The sequence below is a fragment of the Salvelinus alpinus genome, chromosome 29 (assembly GCF_045679555.1).
Source record: "Salvelinus alpinus chromosome 29, SLU_Salpinus.1, whole genome shotgun sequence".
Taxonomy (NCBI): domain Eukaryota; kingdom Metazoa; phylum Chordata; class Actinopteri; order Salmoniformes; family Salmonidae; genus Salvelinus; species Salvelinus alpinus.
This window is the reverse complement of record NC_092114.1, coordinates 20408107-20431959: the sequence shown is the minus strand read 5'-3', so window position 1 is coordinate 20431959 and position 23853 is coordinate 20408107. Positions and strand designations below refer to the sequence as shown.

The following is a 23853-nucleotide window of genomic DNA, read 5'->3' as shown; positions in this document are numbered from 1 at the left end:
GTGAATACTTTCTGAAACCACTGTATATATACGTGTGTGTGTGTGTGAAAGGGAGTGTGTGACTAAGAATGAAAATGTATGCACTCACTACTGTAAGTTGCTCTGGATAAGAGCGTCTGCTAAATGACTAAAATGTAGATGTAAAAGAGCGGTGTCGTGGAAAGCTTGTGCTGTCCGCAAAGCCACTATTCAGTCCCAGACAGTTCCTAACTGAGCTGATGGATTGATTGTCTACACTACATTCTTGTTGATTCAGACATGCAGAGAGGTGAGTTCAGACAGCCCATGGATCAAGCTTACAGGAATTGCTGCTGGGTTCTGTACCTACCTTGTCAGCAAGCAATTATGATTGTCGGAACGGTCAAAATGGCTTGTGTCAGATAAGGATTGTAAACTGTTATGATCAAATTGTATTTGTCACATGCTTCGTTTACAGCAGGTGTAGACTAAGTGAAATGCTTACTTACGGGTCCTTTTCCAACAATGCAGAGTAGAAAATAACATGGTTATGTATATGAATATCAGTACAGAGTCGATTCTAGTGGTATGAGGTAATTGAAGTAGCTATGTACTGTACAGGTAGGGGAATGTTGTGAAGCCAGATGCCAATGAATGTTACCCATCTGGGTCGAGTCCCCAATAGTCAAGCCAGTGTGCAGAGACCGTATCGGGGTGCAGGGGGCTACGTCCCAAATGGCACCCTATTCTCCTTTTAGTGCACTACTTTTGACCTGGGCCCATAGGGCTGTGTTCAAAAGTAGTACACTCTATAGGAAATAGGGTGCCATTTGGGAGACATGCAGGCTTTGGCACCAAGGGGAAATGGGACAGTCAGGTGTTACATAATTCTACTGTTATTCAATGTGGCCTGAAAAGAGGGAGTGAAGGGGAGGAGGGGTGGGGTGGCCCCAGATGCTGTAGTGATGTGATCTGCCCCTCTGCTTTCCCTTGCTTATCCTATTGAGTGTGAGAGAGACAGGATTAGTGTGTGTGTGTGTGTGGGGGGGGGGGGGGGGGGGGTTGACTGTACAAGCCAAGGGTAACTTGTTGTGCAGAAGCTACCATCTAGGGATACAAAGGCTAAGTTACACAACCAGAAGTGTCTCCACAAATCACTCGATAAACCTGCCATACAGTTGTATGCGTTTAAAAAAAAATGTGGTTGGCCCTGACCACCTGCATTTTAAATGTGTTTTATAGGATGACAATAGAATGGAGTGAGTTTGAGATGGCTGAGGGACCCTGTAGAGTGAAGGAAGGGGGCATGTGTGTCAAACACAAGGCCCCTTGGACACATTTCTATCTGGCCCGTGCAATTATTTGTGTTGTCAATTCATTTTTTCCCGCTTCCATATAGCCTGTGCTGTACTACAAGTCACAGCAATGCACTACCAACATGCTGTACACCAAACGGCAGTGCATTGCCACACACACACCCTTTCTCACAGACCCAGCCACACCCACACACGAGCCAGCCAGTGTGCAGTATCATATCATCACTAATGGCACTGACTGAATCTTCTACAGAACCAAAAGTTTAAACTTGTAGGCTAAATGTCCATACCAAGTTTTTGTTCCAAGGAGTCATTGCCATAGCCTACAGAAAATGTCTCTTTGGTGGTCATGAAGTTAGAAGAATCCAAGATGGCTTAGCAGTTCAGACGTCATTTCTGTTTCGTATTGTCGTGTCCTGTATATATATATATTTACACCTTTCTTCGCATATCTTTTATATATTTTATTATCCAAGAACTCAACTACAAAAGCTTCCCTGCAAAAGCTTTCCTGCAACCCGCTTCACCAATTACAAAAAAGTATTATTTACCTCAAATCTGAAAAACCACCGTGGAAGCTAGCCAGGGGCTAATTCAGAAGCTAGCCAGAAAGCTAACCAGAAGCTATCCGATAGCTAGCCAGAAGCTAATCTGTAGCTGCCCAGAAATTAGCCGGTCTGCTGGCTAGCGTTGGTGTTTCAGCTGCCCACGTTTTGTGGTCATCAGCTATTCCTTTAGCTCGATAATCTACCGCCACTTTTGTGCAACGCGACTCGGACCGGAGCATTCCGGGACTTTTTTTCTCTCAGTTTCCCCGGATTTCAGCCGCAGGTTCTGGACATTTGCAGCTAGCTAGCTGCAAACCGTGTGACTACTGGCTTACGTCGATCCCGGAGCAAACTCAAATCATTCCGGAGCTAGCCAGCTGAGGAGTTCCATCAGCCATTCCTGGGCTACAGTCACCTATCCGGACCCGTTTTTTTGTTGTTTTGTTGTTGCTGCAGATACGAAGCCCCACCGGGCCTTCACGACTGACTGCCGACGTTATCTGCCCGAGGGAGTTATCCAACTGGCACCTCCGTCCCGACGTTACCTGAACGCTCATCTGGGGCCCGCTAACCGTTAGCTGTCTTATCGGCTGCTATCTGAATAAGTATATCGGACAATTATTATTATTATTCTTTTTTTTCTTTTTTTTTTCTTGGGTCACTATATCTATTTTGCCAATTTGGATTGATCCCCTCTACCACACGGAACCCCACTAACCTACCGACGGAAACGCACGAGGTATCTACAAATAGACTTCCATACTATGCTATCTTGCTACCGATAGCCATCTACCCGGCCAGCTGTCTGGATCGCCGTGACCCCAACCAACCTCTACTCACTGGACCCTTATTGATCACTCGATTAAGCATGCCTCTCCTTAATGTAAATATGCCTTGTCCATTGCTGTTCTGGTTAGTGTTTATTGGCTTATTTCACTGTAGAGCCTCTAGCCCTGACCACTATACCATATCCAACCTCACAGTTCCACCACCCACATATGCGATGACATCACCTGGTTTCAATGATGTTTCTAGAGACAATATCTCTCTCATCATCACTCAATACCTAGGTTTACCTCCACTGTATTCACATCCTACCATACCTTTGTCTGTACATTATTCCTTTAAGCTATTTTATCGCCCCCAGAAACTTCCTTTTACTCTCTGCTCTAGAAGTTCTAGACGACCAATTCTCATAGCTTTTAGCCGTACCCTTATCCTACTCCTCCTCTGTTCCTCTGGTGATGTAGAGGTGAATCCAGGCCCTGCAGTACCTAGCTCCACTCCTATTCCCCAGGCGCTCTCTTTTGATGACTTCTGTAACCGTAATAGCCTTGGCTTCATGCATGTTAACATTAGAAGCCTCCTCCCTAAGTTTGTTTTGTTCACTGCTTTAGCACACTCTGCCAACCCGGATGTTTTAGCCGTGTCTGAATCCTGGCTTAGAAAGACCACCAAAAATTCTGACATTTTCATCCCCAACTACAAGATTTTCAGACAAGATAGAACGGCCAAAGGGGGCGGTGTTGCAATCTATTGCAAAGATTGCCTGCAGAGTTCTGTTTTACTATCCAGGTCTGTTCCCAAACAATTTGAACTTCTACTTTTAAAAATCCACCTCTCTAAAAACAAGTCTCTCACCGTTGCCGCCTGCTATAGACCACCCTCTGCCCCCAGCTGTGCTCTGGACACTATATGTGAACTGATTGCCCCCCATCTATCTTCAGAGCTCGTGCTGCTAGGCGACCTAAATTTTAACATGCTTAACACCCCAGCCACCCTACAATCTAAGCTTGATGCCCTCAATCTCACACAAATTATCAATGAACCTACCAGGTACCACCCCAATTCCGTAAACACGGGTACCCTCATAGATATCATCCTAACAAACTTGCCCTCCAAATACACCTCTGCTGTTTTCAACCAAGATCTCAGCGATCACTGCCTCATTGCCTGCATCCGTAATGGGTCAGCGGTCAAACGACCTCCACTCATCACTGTCAAACGCTCCCTGAAACACTTCAGCGAGCAGGCCTTTCTAATCGACCTGGCCGAGGTATCCTGGAAGGATATTGATCTCATCCCGTCAGTAGAGGATGCCTGGACATTTTTTTTAAATGTCTTCCTCACCATCTTGAATAAGCATGCCCCATTCAAGAAATTTAGAACCAGGAACAGATATAGCCCTTGGTTCTCTCCTGACCTGACTGCCCTTAACCAACAGAAAAACATCCTATGGCGTTCTGCATTAGCATCGAACAGCCCCCGTGATATGCAACTTTTCAGGGAAGCTAGAAACCAGTATACACAGGCAGTTAGAAAAGCCAAGGCTAGCTTTTTCAAGCAGAAATTTGCTTCCTGCAACACAAATTCAAAAAAGTTCTGGGACACTGTAAAGTCCATGGAGAATAAGAACACCTCCTCCCAGCTTCCAACTGCTCTGAAGATAGGAAACACTGTCACCACCGACAAATCCACTATAATTGAGAATTTCAATAAGCATTTTTCTACGGCTGGCCATGCTTTCCACCTGGCTACCCCTACCCCGGACAACAGCACTGCCCTCCCCTCTGCTACTCGCCCAAGCCTTCCCCATTTCTCTTTCTCCCAAATACAGTCAGCTGATGTTCTAAAAGAGCTGCAAAATCTGGACCCTTACAAATCAGCCGGGCTAGATAATCTGGACCCTTTCTTTCTAAAACTATCTGCTGAAATTGTTGCCACCCCTATTACTAGCCTTTTCAACCTCTCTTTCGTGTCGTCTGAGATTCCCAAAGATTGGAAAGCAGCTGCGGTTATCCCCCTCTTCAAAGGGGGGGACACTCTTGACCCTAACAGCTACAGACCTATATCTATCCTACCCTGCCTTTCTAAGGTCTTCGAAAGCCAAGTCAACAAACAGATTACCGACCATTTCGAATCCCACCATACCTTCTCCGCTATGCAATCTGGTTTCAGAGCTGGTCATGGGTGCACCTCAGCCACGCTCAAGGTCATAAACGATATCTTAACCGCCATCGATAGGAAACAATACTGTGCAGCCGTATTCATTGACCTGGCCAAGGCTTTTGACTCTGTCAATCACCACATCCTCATCGGCAGACTCGACAGCCTTGGTTTCTCTAATGATTGCCTCGCCTGGTTCACCAACTACTTCTCTGATCGAGTTCAGTGTGTCAAATCGGAGGGTCTGTTGTCCGGGCCTCTGGCAGTCTCCATGGGGGTGCCACAGGGTTCAATTCTTGGACCGACTCTCTTCTCTGTATACATCAATGATGTCGCTCTTGCTGCTGGTGATCCACCTCTACGCAGACGACACTATTCTGTATACTTCTGGCCCTTCTTTTGACACTGTGTTAACAACCCTCCAGGCGAGCTTCAATGCCATACAACTCTCCTTCCGTGGCCTCCAATTGCTCTTAAATACAAGTAAAACTAAATGCATGCTCTTCAACCGATCGCTGCCTGCACCTGCCCGCCTGTCCAACATCACTACTTTGGACGGCTCTGACTTAGAATATGTGAACACCTACAAATACCTAGGTGTCTGGTTAGACTGTAAACTCTCCTTCCAGACTCACATCAAACATCTCCAATCCAAAGTTAAATCTAGAATTGGCTTCCTATTCCGCAACAAAGCATCCTTCACTCATGCTGCCAAACATACCCTTGTAAAACTGACCATCCTACCAATCCTCGACTTCGGTGATGTCATTTACAAAATAGCTTCCAAAACCCTACTCAATAAATTGGATGCAGTCTATCACAGTGCCATCCGTTTTGTCACCAAAGCCCCATATACTACCCACCACTGCGACCTGTACACTCTCGTTGGCTGGCCCTCGCTTCATACTCGTCGCCAAACCCACTGGTTCCAGGTCATCTACAAGACCCTGCTAGGTAAAGTCCCCCCTTATCTCAGCTCGCTGGTCACCATAGCAACACCTACCTGTAGCACGCGCTCCAGCAGGTTTATCTCTCTGGTCACCCCCAAAACCAATTCTTCCTTTGGCCGCCTCTCCTTCCAGTTCTCTGCTGCCAATGACTGGAACGAACTACAAAAATCTCTGAAACTGGAAACACTTATCTCCCTCACTAGCTTTAAGCACCAGCTGTCAGAGCAGCTCATAGATTACTGCACCTGTACATAGCCCATCTATAATTTAGCCCAAACAACTACCTCTTTACCTACTGTATTTATTTATTTATTTTGCTCCTTTGCACCCCATTATTTCTGTCTCTACTTTGCGCTTTCTTCCACTGCAAACCAACCATTCCAGTGTTTTTAGTTTTATTTTACTTGCTGTGTTGTATTTACTTCGCCACCATGGCCTTTTTATATTTTTATTTATTTATACATATATTTGTTTGCCTTCACCTCCCTTATCTCACCTCACTTGCTCACATTGTATATAGACTTATTTTTTTTTCACTGTATCATTGACTATATGTTTGTTTTACTCCATGTGTAACTATGTGTTGTTGTATGTGTCGAACTGCTTTGCTTTATCTTGGCCAGGTCGCAATTGTAAATGAGAACGTGTTCTCAATTTGCCTACCTGGTTAAATAAAGGTTAAATAAATAAAAAATATGGGCTCCCGAGTGGCGCAGCGGTCTAAGGCACTGCTTCACTAAAGTCCCTGGTTCGAATCCAGGCTGTATCACATCTGGCCGTGATTGGGAGTCCCATAGGGCGGCGCGCAATTGGCCCAGCGTCGTCCATGTTTGGCCGGGGTAGGCCGTCATTGTAAATAAGAATTTGTTCTTAACTGACTTGCCTAGTTAAATAAAGGTTAAATAAAAAAATAAGATAAACGATTCACATACGCGTATAAATTACTACTAAAGGACCATAGGACACACAAGCAAGTATAAATTAGTCGACAGTTGAGTCATCTACTTTATGAAATTACAGCCTGATGCACTGGCATCGTGAATTCAACCTCAATTGCGCCGCTATCATGTGTCTCGTTTACCTTGCACAGCAGATGGAAAGTATACAGACACATGCCACAGTCCTAGCTAGGCTAATAAATGTTGCAGTCTGACTTTGGTTTTTAAAGCTTGACAATGAATAACCAAAAACCTAAACTTGCAACAAAACACCATGCAAAGGAAAAACATGTCGGCCTATTACAGCAACATTTGAGCAGTATCCTAGGCTGGCTAATAAACTGCAATACATTTTGAGAACGCAATACAGCAATACTGCATTCAACCGCACTGGTGATCCATGCAGTGCAAAAAAAAGTTTAAATGTTTAACAACCTATATCTACATTTTTTTGTTGTTTATTAAATGCTTTTTGATTTGGGTGACAGCATATTATTCACATCTGAAAGCATAGCAGCAAAGGCTGAACAGATATAATTTATTCCTTTTGTTTTAGTATGTTAATGCTATATACAGCATCCATGTACGTAAGTGGAATTATAAAGGGCCATCTTTTTTTCAAATAAAACCAGTTATAGGCATGAGTTTTTGGGTGTAAAAACTAACATAATAGACTATGTCTGGCCCGTGAATTCCTTGTTTTTTTTCCAATATAGCCCTTGTGCTGATTGAGTTTGACACCCCTGCAGTAAGGCAAGTGTTTGAAGGGTGCGTCCCTTTTTTCCTATATAGTGCACGTCTATGGGCCCAGGTCAAAAGTAGTGCACTATGTAGGGATTAGGGTGCAATTTGGGACTCAGCCCAGGTCTCCTACCAAAGCGAAGCAGATTAATAATGCATTCAATTACCAAGACACCACCTGCCTGGGTCCGTGGTGACGCTGTGCTCTGGTGCAGGAAAGCTTTTAGGGGAAAGCACTGTACCATTTCCTGGAAAGTCTGAAGGACTGTGGATGGTCCGTCTTTCCTCATCTAGGTATTTTTGTGAAACACGTCAGGTCCTATTCAGTCAACTGGTAACTGGGTCTTCAAGATGTTTGCAAAACAAACTTTTTTTTTTTTTGCTTTATAGGCTAACATGCAGTTTAACTTTTATTTTTGTTTTGCCCCATAGCCTAAACACTGTTTGGTTAAATAGCATACTGGCTGGTGCAAAATTCTAAGTCCAGCGGTGGAAGCTGGTAGGAGGACGGGCTCATTGGAATGGAATAAATGGAACGGTATCAAACAGATCATACATATGGAAACCACATGTTTGACTCCGCTCCATGAATTCAATTCCAGCCATTACAATGAGCCTGTCCTCCTCTAGCTCCGCCCACCAGCCTCCACTGAAGTTCAGTTTGACCTGGTGGTGGTGTAACAATGCAGTGGGGGAAAAGCACAACAAAACATCATGAGAGTGACTGGGCACAAAGTGTTCTCTCTAGTGAGAGTGTATTATTTGGATTAGGCCTAGACGTGGACAAAGGGGTCTGTCATTCTACATCCTTCCATTTCAGTTTACCGAGAATCCTATTGTCAGGACAAGTGGATCCTAACCTAACGTTCCAGAATCACCTAGCCTATTCAAGAACAGCCAGTCGTTGGACAGCGTTTAATTTGGCTTGATTCAACTTGTGTCATCAATGCCTCCTCTCTCGCCCTGCCTCCTGTACATTGCAGAGAGCAGACTAACTAAGCAGCTTAGCAGTGTTGATGGAGGATATGTGACTGTGTGAAAACTGTCTGGGTGTTCTCAGGAAGAATCACTGGGCTGCTGCCTGGGCCTTTTGCCTGCCAGCTTCCTCGGTGTTCTCATCAGCTTTGTAATCAGGCAGATTCAGTGTTTGAATCTTTGCCAGTGTGGCCAAGACCGTGCTAAGACTATCATTACTTTTCCCGGTGCCTCCTTTTAGAGGGAGGGAGTAAAACAAGCAAGGTGAAGAAAAATACTTTAATGCTGAAGTTGTCAAACATCATTAGCCTAAGTTTACAATGTTTCACCATTTCCCTTCCCCTGCCTCACTTTCCAGAAAACTCCAGCTTGTCATGTTATCTCTAATGCAAAGTCCCACCCAACAGTGGTCTGTTCCTGTGAATGCCGGTTTCTTTTCATTTTTCTTTGTTTCCTTGTTCCTCAGGCCGCCAGTGAGAGAAACAGACCATGTCTCAGGACAAGAACAGCTACCCCGGGGTCATGGGGGAGAACAACCCCCTCCACAACAACGTCTACGGACCGCCCCAGCCCGGGTTCGGGATAGCCCCTCCCAACTACACCCCGGCTCCAGTGCAAGCTCCATACCCCGGCCAGCCTGCAGCCTATGGCCAGCCTACACCATACGATCAACCTGCCCCCTATGGTCAACCTGCACCCTATGGTCAGCCCGGATTTCCCCAGGGAGGCCCAGGGTTTGGACAGGGACCCTACCCTCAGATGCCTTATCCCCAGGGCCCCTACCCCACAGTGCCCTACCAGCAACCTGCACAGCCAGGGTTCCCTGGTGACCCCAACAGTGAGTAGACCGTAGTGGACATATAGCTGTGCTTGAGACATTTCACATGATTTATGTTTGGAAGAGAAGTCATATGGTGTCATGGCGAATCTAGGAAAAGGTTGCTCTCTAGACACTCTTTCTGGTTCTTCTGGGTTTACCTCCATTCTATGCTTTAATGGCTATAAGATTGCAAAACTGTCCTAAGACCTGGGCTAACATGCACATTATTTCTACACTTAAATGTTTTGTAACACTCAAGCCCATGTCATACATCATTATTCCAAGTGGGCCAAACACAATGTGCTCAGGTACAGTTAAATTAATTCTGTTACCACTCTTCACTCCTGCTTATGTCAGTTTGAAAGGCAGGTTTGGAAATTCTTAAGGTCACTGTTTGGTTTTCGACTTAGATGGATGTATAATTACCCTGTCTTTCACTGTCCATCACTGTCCCTGTCTTTCACTGTCCCTGTCTTTCAGTGTCTTTCACTGTCCATCATCAACCTAGTGTGCTGAAGAAGCACACACATCATCCTCCTGAGGTTAAACTGTCTCACTGACTGACTGTCTCACTGACTGACTGTCTCACTGACTGACTGTCTCACTGACTGACTGACTGTCTCACTGACTGACTGACTGTCTCACTGACTGACTGTCTCACTGACTGACTGACTGATCAACAACTATATTGAACTAACCCTGTTAATGACCCGTGTCAAAACAACACATACAATAGTCTCACAATCTACAAGCATTTGATTGCCAATAGTCTCACCCCTGTAGTGATTAAACACATGGTTGCTATTTGGTCCTTATTGTTGTTGTTGTCTGGGGTTTTCAGCTTCCGCGGGTGACGGTTACCATGGGGACGTGCCGCCGTCTTACTACGACAACGAGGAGTTTACCAACTCTGGCTTTGAGGACAAGAGCATCCGACAGGCGTTCATCAGAAAGGTGAGACAGGAGATTAGAGGGGACGGGACTGCATGAATGAGAACAGAATAACATGCTGTCAGTTGAGTGAGTGGAGGAGATTGGAACCAAACCATTCTATCAGCTCCTAGTTATTCAGATGTAAATGAGCTTTTACCTAAATCTGGTGCAAAAATTTAAATAAATAAATGGTGCAACGCATCACTTCTCACTTTTGAGATGTACTCTGTTTTTGCTGTACATTGTCCCTGTCCAAATAAACTTCATGAATAAAACAATGATCTGCTATTCTTTTCATGTTTTTGACTATTATTCCAAATAAAGTAATTCCCTAACAAATCTAACCAGCAATGTTTCAACTTTAATTTCAATAGCCAATGTTGACTGACACTTTGTCATAGTTCTTGAAAATCTTTCTTGAGGCAGTCCTATAACATCTGTCTGTCCAACCTTCTCCTCCTCCTCCTAGGTGTTCCTGGTGCTGACCGTTCAGCTGATGGTCACCTTCTCCTTCGTGGCCGTCTTCACCTTCGTGGACGATGCCAAGTTGTTTGTGCGGCGTAACCCCTGGACGTACTACGTGTCCTACGCCATCTTCTTTGTGTCTCTCATCACCCTCAGCTGCTGTGGAGAGTTCCGGCGCAAACACCCCTGGAACCTGATCGCATTGGTACAGCCCCACCCTGACTCTGGCTGCATGCTAAATGGCACCCTATTCCCTATGTAGTGTTCTATTTTAAAAGTAGTGCACTATGTAGGGAATAGGGTGCCAGTAGTGCACTACGTAGGGAATAGCGTGCCATTTGGGACTTAGACTCTGTCTTTTAACCTCTAATAGATGCATTGTCTAATGTATCAACCCTATGTATCTGTTAATATTTCAGGTCTTGGTTTGGGACAATGTTGCTGGAATTGGGTAGATATTGATATTAGACTAGAGTTACAAATATAAGATAGATATTGTCACGTTTTATAAAACCGTGAAATCAACGAAGCGATGAAACACAGATTAGATTGATTAAAGGTGCACTATGCAGAAAGCACTCTGCCATTTCCTGGTTGCTAAAATTCTAAATGTTTGCCTAATTTCAGTTTTTATATTAAAAAAAACAAGCAAATATAGTGTAGAGTTTCATTTTCCATAACCCAAAATATTGTATTTTCAGCGGTTTGAAGCTGAAAACTAAACTTAAAAACTGGAGGCATAGAAATAGTGTACATAGAACAGATCTACCACTTCATAGACTTGCTTTCAATGAGAATTACAGATCTATAACTCACATTTGTAAGTGAATTTTGTCTGGTCGCCCAAAAAGTTACATATTGTGGCTTTAAATACAATTGATGAACTGATTTGTCTCTATATATTAGTTATATAACATTCTGAGAGGGATGTGTTGTGGTTGTAATACTGACGTTGTTGTCTGCCCTCAGTCCATCCTGACCCTGAGTCTGTCCTACATGGTGGGGATGATCGCCAGCTTCTACGACACGGAGACTGTCATCATGGCTGTGGGCATCACCGCTGTGGTCTGCTTCACCGTGGTCCTCTTCTCACTACAGGTCAGTAGTACACACATGCACACAGGCATGAACGCGTATACACACACACACACACACTCCATCCTTACTCCCACCTTGCTGTCAGTGTCACACTTACGGTTTTGCAAACCATGATATTATGGAGTCTTTTTCTGCCTCCATGGCCTTTGTTTCAGTTTCACTATTACTATCACATACTATTACTGTGACTATTACATACTGTCACTATTACTATCACATACTATTACTGTCACTTGCTATCACTCACTATTACTGTCACTATTACATACTGTTACATACTATTACTATCACGTACTATTACTGTCACTTGCTATCACTCACTATTACTGTCACTATTACATACTGTTACATACTATTACTATCACGTACTATTACTGTCACTATTACATACTGTCACTATTACTATCACATAACATTACTATCACATACTATTACTATCACTTACTATCACATACTATTACTGTCACTATTACATACTGTCACTATTACTATCACATACTATTAATGTCACTATTACATACTGTCACTATTACTATCACATACTATTACTATCACTTACTATTACTGTCACTATTACATACTATTACTATCACTTACTATTACTGTCACTATTACATACTATTACTATCACATACTATTACTGTCACTATTACATACTGTCACTATTACTATCACATACTATTACTGCCACTTGCTATCACTCACTATTACTGTCACTATTACATACTGTTACATACTATTACTATCACGTACTATTACTGTCACTATTACTATCACGTACTATTACTGTCACTATTACTATCACGTACTATTACTGTCACTATTACTATCACATACTATTACTATCAAATACTATTACTGTCACAATTACTATCACATACTATTACTATCACATACTATTACTATCACATACTATTACTATCACATACTATTACTATCACTCACTATTACTATCACTCACTATTACTATCACATACTATTACTATCACATACTATTACTGTCACTATTACATACTGTCACTATTACTATCACATAGTAATGTTATGTGATACTATTACTATCACATACTATTACTACCACTTACTATTACTGTCACTATTACATACTATTACTATCACTTACTATTACTGTCACTTACTATCACATACTATTACTGTCACTATCACTTACTATTGCTATCACTATTACATACTGTCACTATTACTATCACTTACTATCACTATTACATACTGTCACTATTACTATCGCATACTATGGCATAGCCTTGAGAATTGAGGAATGTTCGGGTACTTTAACCTCAACTCCCTCTTGGGACAATAACAATCCTTGACCATCCCTAATTTCCCTGTTTTCTCCCCTAATCCAGAGCAAGTATGACTTCACTTCCTGCCGCGGCGTTCTGTTTGTGTGTTTGATCGTCCTGCTGCTCTTCTCCATCCTCTGCATCTTCATCCGCCACAGGATCCTCCACATCGTCTACGCCTCCCTGGGAGCCCTGCTCTTCACCTGCGTAAGTAGAGGAACTCGCCTGCATTTTAATGATGTATTGCATTTATATGGCACTTTTCAGGGCTTCATGTTTTAAGGGGGGCTCTCGCCTCATCCACGCCACTGTGTTACCTGTGAAAGTGTACTAAGTAAACGTGGCATGGTTGACTATCAGGACAAATTTTAGCATAAAGGGTCTGTTGTTTACTAGGGATGTCTGTCATTATAATCAATGTTATGGTGCATATGGGATGGTTGCTAAATGACAGGGTTGTGGCAGGGCTATACCAAGGATGTGTATATAAACCCTGTCTTCAACACAGCGCTGCCTTTCTTGTGTGTGTGTATATGTAAGTCATTGGGCTATACCCATTGAGCTCTAACAGAGTCAAAGCTCAGCGGGACAGGAATTGACTGAGTCCAACTGTTTGGCCATGTGACCGGATTATCACGCAGCTGCTGGTGGCCTCAGGTTTTCCAGCTCTGTCTGAGCCCAGTCTGCTCTCCCTGCAAACTGAGATAATTTCATCTTTTTGTGTGTAAAAGTGAGAACGAAACAAAAAATGTATAAAAAACATGGTTACATTTTGGAAACTCTAAAGGTGGAAAAACGACCTTGCTGATGCGATCAGTCAGTTATGGGCACTAGTTAGACTCACCAAAAGTGTTGTGCCCAAAGCTCTCATTCACCTTTAAACAAGGCAGTAAAACGAGAGGGAAGCATGTTAGTGAGGATGGAGGGAGAGAGGGATGGCGCGAGAGAGGGATGGGGAGAGAGCAGTGTGTTAGTGAGGACGGGGAGAGGGCAGCGTGTTAGTGAGGACGGGGAGAGGGCAGCGTGTTAGTGAGGACGGGGAGAGGGCAGCGTGTTAGTGAGGACGGGGAGAGGGCAGCGTGTTAGTGAGGACGGGGAGAGGGCAGCGTGTTAGTGAGGACGGGGAGAGGGCAGCGTGTTAGTGAGGACGGGGAGAGGGCAGCGTGTTAGTGAGGACGGGGAGAGGGCAGCGTGTTAGTGAGGACGGGGAGAGGGCAGCGTGTGCACCATCGTGCATAAATTTATTTTGCCCCCCCCACACCAAACGCGATCACGACACGCAGGTTAAAATATCAAAACAAACTCTGGACCAATGACATGAATTTGGGGACAGTTTGAAAAGCATTAAACATGTATGCAAATTTAGCTAGTTAGCTTGCACTTGCTAGCTAACGTTAATTTGTCCTATTTAGCTAGCTTGCTGTTGCTAGCTAATTTGTCCTTGGATATAAACATTGAGTTGTTATTTTACCTGAAATGCACAAGGACCTCTACTCCGACAATTAATCCACACATAAAACGGCCAACCGAATCGTTTCTACTCATTTCTCCTCCTTCCAGGCTTTTTCATCTTTGAACTTATATGGTGATCGCATCTAAACTTATATTGTATTACCACGACAACTGGCAACAAAGTTCGTCTTTCAATCACCCACGTGGGTATAACCAATGAGGAGATGGCACGTGGGTACCTGCATCTATAAACCAATGAGGAGATGGGAGAGGCAGGACTTGCAGCGCGATCTGAGTCAGAAATAGGAACGACTTCTATTTTAGCCCTTGGCGTTGCAGACACTCGTTGGCGCGCGCGAGCAGTGGGTGCAATAATTGAATAACATGGATTTATAAATTTATTTTGCGACGTGTCTGGTCAGCATGTTAGTGAGGATGGGGGGAGGGCAGCGTGTTAGTGAGGATGGAGGGAGGGTGGGAGGGAGGGATGGATGGATGGATGGGGAGAGGGCAGCGTGTTAGTGAGGTTGGAGGGAGGGCAGCGTGTTAGGGAGGGAGGGATGGATGGGGAGAGGGCAGCGTGTTAGTGAGGATGGAGGGAGGGATGGATGGAGGGAGGGCAGCATGTTAGTGAGGATGGAGGGAGGGCAGCGTGTTAGTGAGGATGGAGGGAGGGCAGCGTGTTAGTGAGGATGGAGGGAGGGCAGTGTGTTAGTGAGGATGGAGGGAGGGATGGATGGGGATAGGGCAGCGTGTTTGTGAGGATGGAGGGAGGGCAGCGTGTTTGTGAGGATGGAGGGAGGGCAGCGTGTTTGTGAGGATGGAGGGAGGGCAGCGTGTTTGTGAGGATGGAGGGAGGGCAGCGTGTTTGAGGATGGAGGGATTGGGAGAGGGCAGCGTGTTAGTGAGGATGGAGGGATTGGGAGAGGGCAGCGTGTTAGTGAGGATGGAGGGATTGGGAGAGGGCAGCGTGTTAGTGAGGATGGAGGGATTGGGAGAGGGCAGCGTGTTAGTGAGGATGGAGGGATTGGGAGAGGGCAGCGTGTTAGTGAGGATGGAGGGAGGGGGAGAGGGCAGCGTGTTAGTGAGGATGGAGGGAGGGGGAGAGGGCAGCGTGTTAGTGAGGATGGAGGGATTGGGAGAGGGCAGCGTGTTAGTGAGGATGGAGGGATTGGGAGAGGGCAGCGTGTTAGTGAGGATGGAGGGATTGGGAGAGGGCAGCGTGTTAGTGAGGATGGAGGGATTGGGAGAGGGCAGCGTGTTAGTGAGGATGGAGGGATTGGGAGAGGGCAGCGTGTTAGTGAGGATGGAGGGAGGGGGAGGGCAGCGTGTTAGTGAGGATGGAGGGATTGGGAGAGGGCAGCGTGTTAGTGAGGATGGAGGGATTGGGAGAGGGCAGCGTGTTAGTGAGGATGGAGGGAGGGGGAGGGCAGCGTGTTAGTGAGGGAGGGGGAGGGCAGCGTGTTAGTGAGGATGGAGGGATTGGGAGAGGGCAGCGTGTTAGTGAGGATGGAGGGATTGGGAGAGGGCAGCGTGTTAGTGAGGATGGAGGGATTGGGAGAGGGCAGCGTGTTAGTGAGGATGAAGGGATGGGGGGAGGGCAGCGTGTTAGTGAGGATGGAGGGATTGGGAGAGGGCAGCGTGTTAGTGAGGATGGAGGGAGGGGGAGGGCAGCGTGTTAGTGAGGATGGGGGTGGGGCAGCGTGTTAGCGAGGATGGAGGGAGGGGGAGGGCAGCGTGTTAGTGAGGATGGAGGGAGGGGGAGGGCAGCGTGTTAGTGAGGATGGAGGGGGAGGGCAGCGTGTTAGTGAGGATGGGGGGAGGGCAGCGTGTTAGCGAGGATGGGGGGAGGACAGCGTGTTAGTGAGGATGGGGGTGGGCAGCGTGTTAGCGAGGATGTGGGGAGGGGGAGGGCAGCGTGTTAGCGAGGATGGGGGGAGGGGGAGGGCAGCGTGTTAGTGAGGATGGGGGTAGGGCAGCGTGTTAGTGAGGATGTGGGGAGGGGGAGGGCAGCGTGTTAGTGAGGATGGGGGGAGGGGGAGGGCAGCATGTTAGTGAGGATGGGGGTGGGGCAGCGTGTTAGTGAGGATGTGGGGAGGGGGAGGGCAGCGTGTTAGTGAGGATGGGGGGAGGGCAGCGTGTTAGTGAGGATGGGGGTGGGGGAGGGCAGCGTGTTAGTGAGGATGGGGGTGGGGGAGGGCAGCGTGTTAGTGAGGATGGGGAGAGGGCAGCGTGTTAGTGAGGATGGAGGGAGGGGGAGGGCAGCGTGTTAGTGTGGATGGGGGGAGGGCAGCGTGTTAGCGAGGATGGGGGGAGGGCAGCGTGTTAGTGAGGATGGAGGGAGGGGGAAGGCAGCGTGTTAGTGTGGATGGGGGTGGGGCAGCGTGTTAGTGAGGATGTGGGGAGGGGGAGGGCAGCGTGTTAGCGAGGATGGGGGGAGGGCAGCGTGTTAGCGAGGATGGGGGGAGGGCAGCGTGTTAGTGAGGATGGGGGTGGGGCAGCGTGTTAGTGAGGATGGGGGTGGGGCAGCTTGTTAGTGAGGATGGGGGTGGGGCAGCGTGTTAGTGAGGATGTGGGGAGGGCAGCGTGTTAGCGAGGATGTGGGGAGGGCAGCGTGTTAGCGAGGATGGGGGGAGGGGGAGGGCAGCGTGTTAGTGAGGATGGGGGTGGGGCAGCGTGTTAGTGAGGATGTGGGGAGGGCAGCGTGTTAGTGAGGATGGGGGGAGGGCAGCGTGTTAGCGAGGATGGGGGGAGGGCAGCGTGTTAGCGAGGATGGGGGGAGGGCAGCGTGTTAGCGAGGATGGGGGGAGGGCAGCGTGTTAGTGAGGATGGGGGTGGGGCAGCGTGTTAGTGAGGATGGGGGTGGGGCAGCGTGTTAGTGAGGATGGGGGTGGGGCAGCGTGTTAGTGAGGATGGGGGTGGGGCAGGGCAGCGTGTTAGTGAGGATGGGATGGGGGGAGGGCAGCGTGTTAGTGAGGATGGGGGGAGGGCAGCATGTTAGTGAGGATGGGGGGAGGGGGAGGGCAGCGTGTTAGCGAGGATGGGGGGAGGGGGAGGGCAGCGTGTTAGTGAGGATGGGGGCAGGGCAGCGTGTTAGTGAGGATGGGGTGGGGGAGGGCAGCGTGTTAGTGAGGATGGGGGTGGGGCAGGGCAGCGTGTTAGTGAGGATGGGGTGGGGGAGGGCAGCGTGTTAGTGAGGATGGGGGTGGGGCAGCGTGTTAGCGAGGATGGAGGGAGGGGGAGGGCAGCGTGTTAGTGAGGATGGAGGGGGAGGGCAGCGTGTTAGTGAGGATGGGGGGAGGGCAGCGTGTTAGCGAGGATGGGGGGAGGACAGCGTGTTAGTGAGGATGGGGGTGGGGCAGCGTGTTAGGGAGGATGTGGGGAGGGGGAGGGCAGCGTGTTAGTGAGGATGGGGGGAGGGCAGCGTGTTAGTGAGGATGGGGAGAGGGCAGCGTGTTAGTGAGGATGGGGAGAGGGCAGCGTGTTAGCGAGGATGTGGGGAGGGGGAGGGCAGCATGTTAGTGAGGATGGGGGGGGGAGGGCAGCGTGTTAGTGAGGATGGGGAGAGGGCAGCGTGTTAGCGAGGATGTGGGGAGGGGGAGGGCAGCATGTTAGTGAGGATGGGGAGAGGGCAGCGTGTTAGTGAGGATGGGGAGAGGGCAGCGTGTTAGCGAGGATGTGGGGAGGAGGAGGGCAGCGTGTTAGCGAGGATGGGGGGAGGGGGAGGGCAGCGTGTTAGTGAGGATGGGGGTGGGGCAGCGTGTTAGTGAGGATGTGGGGAGGGGGAGGGCAGCGTGTTAGTGAGGATGGGGGGAGGGGGAGGGCAGCGTGTTAGTGAGGATGGGGGTGGGGCAGCGTGTTAGTGAGGATGGGGGGAGGGGGAGGGCAGCGTGTTAGTGAGGATGGGGGTGGGGCAGCGTGTTAGTGAGGATGTGGGGAGGGGGAGGGCAGCGTGTTAGTGAGGATGGGGGGAGGGCAGCGTGTTAGTGAGGATGGAGGGAGGGCAGCGTTTTAGTGAGGATGGGGGGGGGGGAGGGCAGCGTGTTAGTGAGGATGGGGGTGGGGGAGGGCAGCGTGTTAGTGAGGATGGGGAGAGGGCAGCGTGTTAGTGAGGATGGAGGGAGGGGGAGGGCAGCGTGTTAGTGTGGATGGGGGGAGGGCAGCGTGTTAGCGAGGATGGGGGGAGGGCAGCGTGTTAGTGAGGATGGAGGGAGGGGGAAGGCAGCGTGTTAGTGTGGATGGGGGTGGGGCAGCGTGTTAGTGAGGATGTGGGGAGGGGGAGGGCAGCGTGTTAGCGAGGATGGGGGGAGGGCAGCGTGTTAGCGAGGATGGGGGGAGGGCAGCGTGTTAGTGAGGATGGGGGTGGGGCAGCGTGTTAGTGAGGATGGGGGTGGGGCAGCTTGTTAGTGAGGATGGGGGTGGGGCAGCGTGTTAGTGAGGATGTGGGGAGGGGGAGGGCAGCGTGTTAGCGAGGATGGGGGGAGGGGGAGGGCAGCGTGTTAGTGAGGATGGGGGTGGGGCAGCGTGTTAGTGAGGATGGGGGTGGGGCAGCGTGTTAGTGAGGATGTGGGGAGGGCAGCGTGTTAGTGAGGATGGGGGGAGGGCAGCGTGTTAGTGAGGATGGGGGGAGGGCAGCGTGTTAGCGAGGATGGGGGGAGGGCAGCGTGTTAGCGAGGATGGGGGGAGGGCAGCGTGTTAGCGAGGATGGGGGGAGGGCAGCGTGTTAGTGAGGATGGGGGTGGGGCAGCGTGTTAGTGAGGATGGGGGTGGGGCAGCGTGTTAGTGAGGATGGGGGTGGGGCAGCGTGTTAGTGAGGATGGGGGTGGGGCAGGGCAGCGTGTTAGTGAGGATGGGATGGGGGAGGGCAGCGTGTTAGTGAGGATGGGGTGGGGGAGGGCAGCGTGTTAGTGAGGATGGGGGTGGGGCAGGGCAGCGTGTTAGTGAGGATGGGGTGGGGGAGGGCAGCGTGTTAGTGAGGATGGGGGGAGGGGGAGGGCAGCGTGTTAGCGAGGATGGGGGGAGGGGGAGGGCAGCGTGTTAGTGAGGATGGGGTGGGGGAGGGCAGCGTGTTAGTGAGGATGGGGGTGGGGCAGGGCAGCGTGTTAGTGAGGATGGGGTGGGGGAGGGCAGCGTGTTAGTGAGGATGGGGGGAGGGCAGCATGTTAGTGAGGATGGGGGGAGGGGGAGGGCAGCGTGTTAGTGAGGATGGGGGGTGGGGCAGCGTGTTAGTGAGGATGTGGGGAGGGGGAGGGCAGCGTGTTAGTGAGGATGGGGGTGGGGGAGGGCAGCGTGTTAGTGAGGATGGGGGGAGGGCAGCGTGTTAGTGAGGATGGGGGGAGGGCAGCATGTTAGTGAGGATGGGGGGAGGGCAGCGTGTTAGTGAGGATGGGGGGAGGGCAGCGTGTTAGCGAGGATGGGGGGAGGGCAGCGTGTTAGCGAGGATGGGGGGAGGGCAGCGTGTTAGTGAGGATGGGGGTGGGGCAGCGTGTTAGTGAGGATGGGGGGAGGGCAGCGTGTTAGTGAGGATGGGGGGAGGGCAGCGTGTTAGTGAGGATGGGGGGAGGGCAGCGTGTTAGTGAGGATGGGGGGAGGGCAGCGTGTTAGTGAGGATGGGGGAGGGCAGCGTGTTAGTGAGGATGGGGGAGGGCAGCGTGTTAGTGAGGATGGGGGTGGGGCAGCGTGTTAGTGAGGATGGGGGGAGGGCAGCGTGTTAGTGAGGATGTGGGGAGGGGGAGGGCAGCGTGTTAGTGAGGATGGGGGTGGGGCAGCGTGTTAGCGAGGATGGGGGGAGGGCAGCGTGTTAGCGAGGATGGGGGGAGGGCAGCGTGTTAGCGAGGATGGGGGGAGGGCAGCGTGTTAGTGAGGATGGGGGTGGGGCAGCGTGTTAGTGAGGATGGGGGGAGGTTAGCGTGTTAGTGAGGATGTGGGGAGGGGGAGGGCAGCGTGTTAGTGAGGATGTGGGGAGGGGGAGGGCAGCGTGTTAGTGAGGATGGGGGTGGGGCAGCGTGTTAGTGAGGATGTGGGGAGGGGGAGGGCAGCGTGTTAGCGAGGATGGGGGGAGGGCAGCGTGTTAGTGAGGATGGGGGTGGGGCAGCGTGTTAGTGAGGGTGTGGGGAGGGGGAGGGCAGCGTGTTAGTGAGGATGGGGGTGGGGCAGCGTGTTAGTGAGGATGGGGGGAGGGCAGCGTGTTAGTGAGGATCGGGGTGGGGCAGCGTGTTAGTGAGGATGGGTGGAAAAGTTGGTCCAGTGGCCTGGAGGAAAGAATAGAGCGGTGACATAAGACCTAGTAGAGATGGACAGATGCGAGGGATGAATTCCAATGGTTGGTTGTGGGATATGGTAGAGACATTAACGCGAGTGGGGATGAAGAAAGACCATTTAAAGATGAGAACATTATTTATATTTTATTCAGAATAGTCTATGATGATTTCAGGCTATGGCAGTATGGCAGAACATCACTGGTAACTTTTGTGGTTATAAGAATATGAAGCATTAAAAAACATCAGCATAATGGGCTGAATCCTAACCTGAAAATCAATGTGATGTACCTACTCAGATCTGTGTGCACAGCGTTACAATTCTGCCATACATGATTGGCTGATTGAATGTCTCTCTTGCCATAATAATTCCTTTCTCCATGTTCTGTGTGGTTGTAGTTCTTGGCCGTGGACACCCAGCTCCTCCTGGGCAACAAGAAGCTGGCTCTGAGTCCAGAGGAGTACATCTTTGCCGCTCTCAACCTCTACACAGACATCATCAACATCTTCCTCTACATCCTGGCTATCGTGGGCCGTTCCCGTGAGTGATGGAGCGACGCCCTCTAGAGGAAAGGGGGAGGAAGGCAGCCAGGAGGATTGAATGATGCTCTTTTCCCCTCGGTGTCTTTTTGTATGATTTGTTCCACTTTTTGAGGTTCCCTCCAATTTGTCTGTTACACCTCCCCGCCATCATCCCACCCCCTTCAGGAGACGAATTGGGTGACAGAAAAAAGGGTTCTGTCACCTATTGCAGCAGGCCTGCCATAGAGTGCAGCAAAGAAGGGCACACTTTTGAAGTTATTTATTTGAAGTTCTATTTAAGTATGTTATAAGTTATTCCTTTTTTTTTTTTTTTTACATTCCTTGTTTGTTTTCATGTATTCTGCTTGTTCTGTCCTCCTTGGCAATCTGCTTCTACTTACAGAGATATGGTAGCTAACTAGTACATCACTTCTGAACAACATTAGCTGAACGAATTCTATAGAACTCTCCTGTCCTCTGCGATTTTGTCGCTTTTCCTTGCCTTGTAGATTAAGCACTGTAGAGAGAGAGAGTGGTATGCTATCTGATAGAGAAAGCCACGCTGTGATGCAGGCCAGCGCTTTTTAAGGAAGAAACCTAGAAACAACACCTTTCCTGCTATTTTCTCCCCCTCTGGTGTTCCCTCATTTTCCTGCCAATGTAAATTAACTCTGCATGGCACCTGAAACAGCTGAAATGAGCTGAATAGATGAATAAAAACCCTCCAGAGGGATACCTCTCCTAGCCTGCTTGTTACGTAGCTGTACATAGTTCTGTCTGAAATGTATATGACGCTTAGTTCCCTAACAGCTCTCTCTAGGCATGCCCGGGGAGTGTATGGCTGTGATGCTCACTATATATATATATCACATACTTTCTCCCCATCCCTCCCTCCCTCCATCCTCACTATCACGCTGCCCTCCCACCATCCTCACTAACAAGCTGCCCTCTCCCCATCCCTCCCTCCCGCCATCCTCACTAACACGCTGTCCTCTCCCCATCCCTCCCTATATATATAACTGATGACATCACTAAGCATCGCTAACCAGTACAAAGCCCAAAACTCCAAGCTATTAAAGCGAGAGCGCTCACCTCTAACCCACTCCACAAGATGTGAATGTCGTTTGTGTTGTTAACATGGATGTACAACACTAATACACATGAATAATAATGTATGTTCAGTACCAGTCAAAAGTTTGGACACGCCTCCCGAGTGGCGCAGTGGTCTAAGGCACTGCATCACAGTGCTAGCTGTGCCAATAGAGATTCTGGGTTCGAGTCCAGGCTCTGTCGCAGCCGGCCACGACCGGGAGACCCATGGGGCGGCGCACAATTGGCCCAGCGTCATCCGGATTAGGGGGGGGGTTTGTCCGGCAGGGATGTCTTGTGCCATCGTGCACTAGCGACTCCTGTGGCGGGCCGGGTGCAGTGCATGCTGACACAGTCACCAGGTGTACGCGTTTCCTCCGACACATTGGTGCGGCTGGCTTCTGGGTTAAGTGGGCATTGTGTCAAGTAGCAGTGCAGCTTGGTTGGGTTGTGTTTCGGAGGACGCATGGCTCCCGACCTTTGTCTCTCCTGTGTCCGTACGGGAGTTGCAGCGATGAGACAAGACTGTAACTACCAATTGGATAACACGAAAAAGGGGTAATAAAAAATCAAATTAAAAACGTTTGGACACCTACTCATTTAAGGGTTTTTCTTTATTTTTACTATTTTCTACATTGTTGAATAATAGTGAAGATATCAAAACTATGAAATAAGTGTTAAACAAATCAAATATATTTTAGGTTCTTCAAAGTAGCCACCCTTTAGCTTGATGACAGCTTTGCACGCTCTTGGCATTCTCAACCAGCTTCACCTGGAATGCTTTTCCAACAGTCTTGAAGGAGTTCCCACATATTCTGAGCACTTGTTGGCTGCTTTCTCTTCACTCTGCGGTCCAACTCATCCCAAACCATCTCAGTTGGATTGAGGTCGGGTGATTGTGGACGCCAGATTACATTTACATTTAAGTCATTTAGCAGACGCTCTTATCCAGAGCGACTTACAAATTGGATCATCTGATGCGGCACTCATCACTTTCCTTGGTCAAATAGCCCTTACACAGCCTGGAGGTATGTTGGGTCATTGTCCTGTTGAAAAAACAATGATAATCCCGCTATGTGCAAACCAGATGGGATGGCGTATCACTGCAGAATGCTGTGGTAGCCATGCTGGTTAAGTGTGCCTTCAATTCTAAATAAATCACAGACGGTGTCACCAGCAAAGCACCATCACACCACCACCTCCATGTTTCACGGTGGGAACCACACATGCGGCGATCATCCGCTCACCTACTCTGCGTCTTACAAAGACACGGTTGGAACCAAAAATCTCACATTTGGACTAATCAGACCAAAGGACAGATTTCCACCGGTCTAATGTCCATTGCTCGTGTTTCTTGGCCCAAGCAAGTCTCTTCTTCTTTTTGGTGTCCTTTAGTAGGGGTTTCTTTGCAGCAATTTTACCATGAAGGCCTGATTCACGCAGTCTCCTTTGAACAGTTGATGTTGAGATGTGTCTGTTACATGAACTCTGTGAAGCATTTATTTGGGCTGTAATTTCTGAGGCTGGTAACTCTAATGAAC

The 23853-nt window shown here is 49.0% G+C and overlaps 1 protein-coding gene across 1 annotated transcript in view; it reads left to right on the top strand.

The window, feature by feature from the left end:
* The window catches only part of LOC139559262 (protein lifeguard 1-like), a 31239-nt gene extending 9759 nt beyond the window's left edge, over nucleotides 1-21480 (top strand). The window contains exons 2-7 of the mRNA XM_071375094.1: nucleotides 8839-9210; nucleotides 10034-10146; nucleotides 10595-10795; nucleotides 11560-11688; nucleotides 13056-13199; nucleotides 21101-21480. Coding sequence (XP_071231195.1) covers nucleotides 8862-9210; nucleotides 10034-10146; nucleotides 10595-10795; nucleotides 11560-11688; nucleotides 13056-13199; nucleotides 21101-21250 — 1086 coding nt within the window. The 5' untranslated portion in view covers nucleotides 8839-8861 and the 3' untranslated portion in view covers nucleotides 21251-21480. The remainder of the gene's footprint in view (nucleotides 1-8838; nucleotides 9211-10033; nucleotides 10147-10594; nucleotides 10796-11559; nucleotides 11689-13055; nucleotides 13200-21100) is intronic.
* Nucleotides 21481-23853: the final 2373 nt, after the last annotated feature.